General features: G+C 39.7%; 1 protein-coding gene across 1 annotated transcript in view; it reads right to left on the bottom strand.

Moving 5' to 3' along the window:
- LOC107690595 (E3 ubiquitin-protein ligase rnf213-alpha-like) overlaps nt 1-8,420 on the bottom strand; it is an 86,437-nt gene that overhangs the window by 58,459 nt on the left and 19,558 nt on the right. Inside the window, 3 exon segments of the mRNA XM_016488966.1 lie at nt 447-555; nt 557-637; nt 807-1,022. Coding sequence (XP_016344452.1) covers nt 447-555; nt 557-637; nt 807-1,022 — 406 coding nt within the window.

The raw sequence follows: 8,420 nt of genomic DNA, 5'->3' as shown, positions 1-8,420 counted from the left end.
CCTACATCTTGGATGCCCTGGGGGTAAGCAGATAAACATAAAATTTTCATTTTTGGATGAACTATCCCTTTAATAACTCTTTTTAGCATCAAGCAAGTCACGTAAGTAACAGTCGCGTGCCCAGTCTATTCTCTGCTATATGAGTCGACCTAAAACTTTGACTTTTCTCAACATTTTGTAGTTTATTAAAATAATTCAGATATTGCATGCCATTGCAATATCTGATACATTTGCAATATTTCAATAATTTCGATATATTGTGCAGCCCTACAGCAGATACTGAATTGGGACACTGTGTTTTGTTGTTGTTTTTCTTTGACTGCACACTCTGTGACACACTCAAAATGGCCTTATGACCCACAAGTTGAGAAACTGCTGTATATTAAAAAAACTATGGTTTGTACAATATACTCTATGGTTATTTCTTGTGATGTCTTGACACTCACGGTGGAAGTGCTGTAGCATATATCATCGGGACATTTCATGGTGAAAAGCTGCAGGATGTCCAAGAGTTCTGCATGGATGATGGAGCTGCACTTGACCAACTCATCTAGTCATCAGATACATCCAAGATCTGGCCAGCAGTTTGTCCACCTCCACCAAATGTCCATGTGTTTCCATGAGATTCAACATCGCCCTAAAAGAGAGGGATTCAACAGTGACAAGCCAAAAATGGATCATAATACACTGAAACCTAAGTGGGATCAAATGTTCAAATAGCAACTTGATTTGAACTGAAGATTGAAATTTAAAATCAAGAAAAAAAAACATTTGGAAAACAACATTTGAGAAAACAGATGAAATACCTTCTATCTTGGCTTCCGGGGTAAGTTATATTAGCTGATTTGAGTCCCTGCAGTCCAGCCCAGTTCTGCTGAAATTGTAGGTTGACCTTAATAAACACTGGCTCAAATGGTTTTGAGGTGCCTTTGAGAAGATGCAGTAGTGGAATTACGATGATCCATCTAATCATGTTGGCAGCTCTCACTCTGAGGATCAGTGCCTCCACCATCTCAGACAAGCTGAAAATGGAATCAAAGTTTAAGACATTTTAGACACTGTGAAGTGTATATTTGTTAAAGCACATATTCCTTAGTTAAAATGGTATATATATACATGCTACGCGAAAGCAGGTTTAAATATTCCGATGTGATTGTGTTTTCAAAGGTTTAATAGACATAGCGGAATCACCGTCATTTAGGAATAAGATTGCGTGTGTTATAATCGAGATCTTTTAATGATTAAATGTGCATACATATGAGCCCTATAACCTATGGTTTTTTTATTTTTTGTAGCCCATGTCATATTTGTACCAGACCTCAAAAGTAACACGGGCCGGGCCCGCTTCCGCAACCCATATATATATATATACACTACTGTTCAAAAGTTTGGGATTAGAACGATTTTTTGTGTTTTTTTTTAAAGGAGTTTCTTATGATCATCAAAGCTGCATTTATTTAATCAAAAATATATGAAAAATTTAATATTGTGAAATATTATTATGATGTAAAATAACATTTTTATATTAATATACATTAAAATCACATTTATTCCTGTGATGCAAAGCTGAATTTTCAGCATCATTACTCCGGTCTTCAGTGTCACATGATCCTTCAGAAATCATTCTAATATGCTGATTTATTATCAGTGCTGGAAACTGTTGTGCTGCTTAATATTTTTTTGGAACCTGTGCTACATTTTTTCAGGATTCTTTGATGAATAGAACGTTAAAAAGAAGAGCATTTATTTAAAATAGAAATATTTTCTAACAATATACCGTTTAAAAGTTTGGGGTCAGTAAATTTTTATTCTTTCTTTTTTTGAAAGTAATTAAAACTTTTATTCAGCAAGGATGTGTTAAATTTATAAGAAGTGATAGCAAAGATTTATATTGTTAGGTAATGATGATGGAAATTCAGCTTTGCATCACAGAAATAAATTATATTTTAAAGGATATTAAAATAGAAACCAGTATTTTATATTGCAATAACATTTAGCAAGATTACTGTATTTTTCTGTATTTTTGATCAAATAAATGCAGCCTTGATGAGCATAAGAGACTTCTTTAAAAAACATTTCAAGTATTACTGATCCCAAACTTTTGAATGGTTGTGTGCACACACTGTATATACAGTGGTGTGAAAAAGTGTTGGCCCCCTTCCTGATTTCTTATTTTATATATAAGGTGCTTTCCTAAAGCTGCTGTGTGTACAGTTTTCAATGCTTTTCCACCTTCAATCTTCTCTTAATGTCCAGATAAAATAAGCAATTTGTAGATTGACTTCCTAAAGTGTGTGTGACTAAACACTGTAACCAGGATGGGAAATTAGGATGTGAAAATACAAATGTGGAGTTCAACAAGAAACTGATAAGTGTGATTTCTCTGTATTTGAAGATTTGGATAACTTGCATGAAAAAGAGAAGTGGGTGAAAAAATGAATTTTAAATAAATAAATACATATATTTTACATTGTACTTACAGTATCATTTTTAAAGAAATATTAAATTATATCTGTAATTGACATCTGTAATTACATCTATAATAACAGTTGACCCTACACCTACCCCTTAACCCTTAAACCTGTACCATGAAATCTATCCCTAACATTACCCATATCCCACCTCAATAGCAGTAGTTCTCTGCATGCTTCTTGCGTTTGCGGTGTTTAATGCTTTGCCAATTAAAAAATGTCAATTAAACAAGCAAAATGTTTAGCGTACTGTCTCTGGAAAAAAAAATCAACAGTGATTGATTAGCCTATATTTATTTACTGTAGACGTTATTACTAAGTGAAGCAAAATTTTCTGAAATATCCACAACATACAGTATAAGAGCGCATGGTTTATCTGTCGATCAGATGCGCGTCAAAGTTGCGCTCATTACTATAGCAACAGTAGACCCACGACGCATTGTGTTTTATTGCCATTCTTGTCCTCACCTCTTCACCTCTCAAGCTCTGTCAGGTTGGATGGGGGCAGACGCACATTTTCAGGTTTCTCCAAAAATTTTTGATTGGGTTCAAGCCTAGGCTATGGCTGGGCCACTCGAGAATATTCACAGAGTTGTCTATAAGCCACTCTTGCTGTGTGCTTAGGGTCACTGACCTGTTGGAAGGTGAACCTTTTACTCAGTCTGAGGTTCTGAATGCTCTGGACTGGGTTTTCATTAAAGCTATCTCAATATTTTGGTGCATTGAGCTTTTTTTCTACTCTGACGAGTCCCTCAGTCCCTACAACTGAAAAACAGCCCCTCAGCATGAGGCTGATACCAGCACACTTTACTTTTGGGATGCTACTCTGCAGGTGATGAGCAGTGCCTGGTTTCCTTCAAACATGATGCTTAGAAGTAAAGTTCATCAGACCAGAGAATTGGCTCAGAAGTTTCTGATCTATAAAATCAATTACCCGCAGGTATCTGGCTTAATTTGTAAGTTTAGACGGTTCAGATTCAGTTCTAAGACTTAATGGATTATTAATATTTTTCTTTCTTGTTTTCTCGTGATCACGACTTAATATTTTCTCATGATCTCGACATAACGAAAGTTGTTTTCTCATTATCACAACTTAATATTTTCTCATGATCTCGACATAACGAAAGTTGTTTTCTCGTGATCACGACTTAATTTTCTCGTGATCTCGACACACTGAAAGTTGTTTTTTTACAATGATTGTTTGATTTGTTTGTTCTACTGTTGCTATAGTAACGAACGCCTTTTTGGGGATGATGCGACAAGCTTTGCACATCAGCATTTGGCAATTATCTGCCATCCTTCTCCTCAACTCTTCACCTCTCAAGCTCTGTCAGGTTGGAAGGGGGCAGATGCACATTTTCAGGTTTCTCCAGAAATATTTGACTGGGTTCAATCCCAGGCTCTAGCTGGGCCACTGAAGGACATTCACAGAGTTGTCTATAAGCCACTCTTGCTGTGTGCTTAGGGTCACTGACCTGTTGGAAGGTGAACCTTTTACTCAGTCTGAGGTTCTGAATGCTCTGGACTGGGTTTTCATTAAAGCTATCTCAATATTTTGGTGCATTGAGCTTTTTTTCTACTCTGACGAGTCCCTCAGTCCCTACAACTGAAAAACAGCCCCTCAGCATGAGGCTGATACCAGCACACTTTACTTTTGGGATGCTACTCTGCAGGTGATGAGCAGTGCCTGGTTTCCTTCAAACATGATGCTTAGAAGTAAAGTTCATCAGACCAGAGAATTGGCTCAGAAGTTTCTGATCTATAAAATCAATTACCCGCAGGTATCTGGCTTAATTTGTAAGTTTAGACGGTTCAGATTCAGTTCTAAGACTTAATGGATTATTAATATTTTTCTTTCTTGTTTTCTCGTGATCACGACTTAATATTTTCTCATGATCTCGACATAACGAAAGTTGTTTTCTCATTATCACAACTTAATATTTTCTCATGATCTCGACATAACGAAAGTTGTTTTCTCGTGATCACGACTTAATTTTCTCGTGATCTCGACACACTGAAAGTTGTTTTTTTACAATGATTGTTTGATTTGTTTGTTCTACTGTTGCTATAGTAACGAACGCAACGACGAGCATCTGATCGACAGATAAACCATGCGCTCTTACTGTACTGATATTTCAGCAAATTTTGCTTCGCTTAGTAATAACGTCTACGATACATAAATAAAGGCTAATCAATCACTGTTGATTTTTTTCCAGAGACAGTATGCTAAACATTTTGTTTGTGTAATTAATTTAGTTTGTGGTCAAAGCAACACCGCAAACACAGGTGGAGCGCCTTCAGAACGATGCAGAGAACTATTCTAAAATCTATTAGAGCTGCTTGGATTCAACTCACTTAATTTTCCTTTTATTTGAAATTAAATTATATATCATTTGTAATTTTTAGTAGTCATGCAGGATATGCTGTGACTGATATCACGTGCGTTACAAGCTTGGGATGCTGTTTGAAAAGAGTGTTTGTGTGTGTGTGGTTTCCACAAAGAAATTGTGGAAAATAATGTGTTTTTTGAACCTTAAACCGCATAAACATTTAATTACACCAAATACACAAAATAATGTTATTTTTAGCAACATCATATGACCCCTTTAAAAGATTACAACACTGTAGAACATCACTTAATTAAATTAGCCTATTGGCTACACTTTACATATATAAATCACATTTCTTATCAATATACATTTAATGATTAACAATAAAGATTAAAAATAAGGAAAAGATGCACATTACAAATACGTCGTTGAAGCACGTCCTAGATATACACAACATCCCCGCTTATTAACTAACAATCATGTAGGCCTACTTCAAAGACGCACAAATAAAGATATAGGTGCAAACAGAATACAGTGACGTCAACACTGGTTTTAATAAGCAGTTCGTTTATCACACGGAACGCTATGATCATGGAAAAATATTAAGTCGTGATAACGAGAAAACAACTTTCGTTATGTCGAGATCACGAGATAATTAAATCATGACAAAACAAGAAAGAAAAAAATAACAATAATATATGGCCTCTTAGGACTTCCGTATTTTTGTCCTATTGCTTGCAATTAGTTTCTTATTTAATCGATGTTCACTTGTCTTCTGTCATGCCCCTGGACTCATTCTGTGTGTTTTTCCCTCTCCATGTGCCTGCCATGACCCAGTTTCCCTCATAATTATTTGTTTCAGGTGTTTCCAGTTAATTTCCTTGATTAGTCCCATTACTTAACCCTGTGTTTTCCTAAGTCTAGCGTCTGGTATTGAATGTTCGTCTTTCCCCGCTACATGTGTGTTCTTGGATGTTAATTAAAGTCTGTTAGTTTGAAGTTTACTCCACGTCTCCCAGTTCCTCACTCCGTGCTCCTCACAGTAGCGGATCGTGACAGAATACCAGACCTAAACAGTTACCCCCCGTGTGTCTCCCCTCCGTTTTTGTTTTTCGCGTTTTACTCGGTGTTTTTGTTTCCGTTGTGTCCTATGGATCCCCTCCCCCGCCCAGAATACCACCTCCTCCTCCTGCTGGAGCAGGGGGAGCGATCGCTTGAGGGCCATACCAGACTGTTCCTGGTCCTCGCCAACCTCTCCAGCTACCCGGACGACGCACTCTGTGTGTTCTATGACGCCAGTCTAAACCCGGCATACAGAGTGCCGTCGTCTGAGGAAGGCCCTCGAGCGAGTTTCGCCACCTTTGTGGAGTGGACACTGGCGAGACACAGATCCCTGTTCACCGTCTGTCCCGAGGGGGATCTCGTCAGTGCCACTCCGGACCCAGTGCCCAGCCCATCATCGCCTCACTGCGCGGAGCGCATGCCCGAGCCCACCGCTGACGGAGAGCCCGAGCTGCAAGTGACGTCAGTCAAGGTGCGAGAGCCGGCAACAGAGGGAGAATGCCGCGAACAGAGAGAGCGTGGAGTGGAGCTCCACCCACTGCACCGCGACTGAGAGTGAGCTGATTATACATCTGGGACTGCTGGACTTCGAGGGGGACCTTACAGACTGGGAAACAGAGCTGGAAACCGATTTGCCCCCTCTCCTCTCTCCTTTGTCCCCGCTGGTCCCGTCCAGCCCTGAGTGGGCTCCTGTTTCCCAGTCCAGCAGAGGGAGAGACCCAGTCCCAGAGTCTAGCCCAGAGAGGGCTCTAGTCCTCGAGCCCAGAGAGAGCTCCTCCTCAGTCCTCTGTCGCTCCGGCTCCACCGCTGCCTCTCGAATCCACGCCTCCGCGTCAGTCGCCGGCGCCATCTGCTCCGCCTTGGCCCTTTGGATCCTCCCCATCGCCCTGGCTCATCAGCTCTCCGTATCCGCCTCGGGCTCCTCCGCCACCTGCTCCGCTGCTGTTGGTCGGCCCCCTGGAGTCGTCGGCCCTTCCTCCTCCATGGCTCCTCCCTCCGTCGGCTCCACCGTGGGTTGCCATCATGGCTGTGGCCTGGGTCCTGCTTGGCCTTTCCTGCCACTTCCCTGGCTCCTCCCCTTATCGTCACCTCCCTGGTCTCTGTCTGCCGGCCCCCTCCTGGGTGTCCGTCCTCCTCCCAAGCCTCCTCCTAAGTTCCCACCCGTTCCCCCCCTTTGTTATTCTACGGCGCGAGGACACGCCTTCCGGGAGGGGGGCGATATGTCACGCCCCTGGACTCATTATGTGTGTTTTTCCCTCTCCATGTGCCTGCCATGACCCAGTTTTCCCTCATGTTCAATTATGATTATTTGTTCCAGGTGTTTCCTGTTAATTTCCTTTATAAGTCCCATTATTTTAGCCCCGTGTTTTCCTAAGTCTAGCGTCTGGTATTGAATGTTCGTCTTTCCCCACTACGTGTGTGTTCCTGGTTCCTTGGATGGTAAAGTCTGTTAGTTTGAAGTTTACTCCACGTCTCCTCGTTCCTCGCTCCGTGCTCCTCACAGTAGCGGATCGTGACATCTTCAGTGAGGTTGAGATTTTTTTTTTTTTATTCAGGCTAGTATTAGTTTTTTTGTGATAATGACACTGGTGACAAGAATTATGAAATTTCTATGGTATCAAAGATTTTATATCATAAAGACCTTATTTAAAGTAAAAATAACTATATTGCGACATATATCATTTCTGTGAAAAAAATTACTCATACGTGATATAAGATTTGTCATATCACCCACCCCTAATATGTATGCATGTTCATCTACATTGTCTTTTTTTTCTTCTTCTTCCTGTCCATTTGCTTGTTTATTTGTTTCCTCCTGTATTCTTGTGTTCGTAAGCTAGCATATTTTTCCTTGTTTATCAGTCTGTATTGCTTTGCTTAAAAAAATTAAAAAGACAAGATTGTATACTAATAAACAACCTATAAAAGGGAAAAAAATTAAAAAGAAACATCTGTGTATTTGACAAATATTGCATTCAATCCACTTGTTACTATGGGCAGTGTCTGACTTCACGTCTCCATTTTCAACTCCCTGACTTCAAGCAGCAAATCTAACAGATCGTTTAAAGCCAGACGCAGCCAAAGTCGAACACACCTATTATTTTTGCAATTAATTTTCTACTAGTAGTAGAGTAATTACCAGTGGTAGACAGTAACAAAGTTGTTTTGTTTTTTTTCATTACTGTACTTAAGTAGATTTTTCAAGTATCAGTACTTTATTTTTATTTTGGAAAACTTTACTTTACTACAGGTACAGAGATGCAGCTGGGCCTAATTGACAACTTGCTTTACCAAGTCAGATCCATGGAAATACATAATTTTTAAGTTTTAAAGGGGTCATATGATGCGATTTCAATTCAATGCCGGTGTCTGTTTCTATAAAGTAGGGCAGTTCCAACTTTGCTGCAAGGACAGGCTGGCGCTTCTGACTCACAGCCTGTAAGTACGTTTTTTATATTAAAGAATTTGCCACTGATGACTGAAATGCGAGTTTTGAGCAATGTAGAGTAGCGTTTGTTGTTTCTCTGATCACAAATGCAGACATGGTTTTATGTTT

Source organism: Sinocyclocheilus anshuiensis, unplaced genomic scaffold (genome assembly GCF_001515605.1).
Source record: "Sinocyclocheilus anshuiensis isolate Anshui unplaced genomic scaffold, SAMN03320099.WGS_v1.1 scaffold2905, whole genome shotgun sequence".
NCBI classification, from domain to species: Eukaryota; Metazoa; Chordata; class Actinopteri; order Cypriniformes; family Cyprinidae; genus Sinocyclocheilus; species Sinocyclocheilus anshuiensis.
The sequence above is the reverse complement of the archived record's forward strand: the minus strand, read 5'-3'. Positions and strand labels throughout refer to the sequence as shown.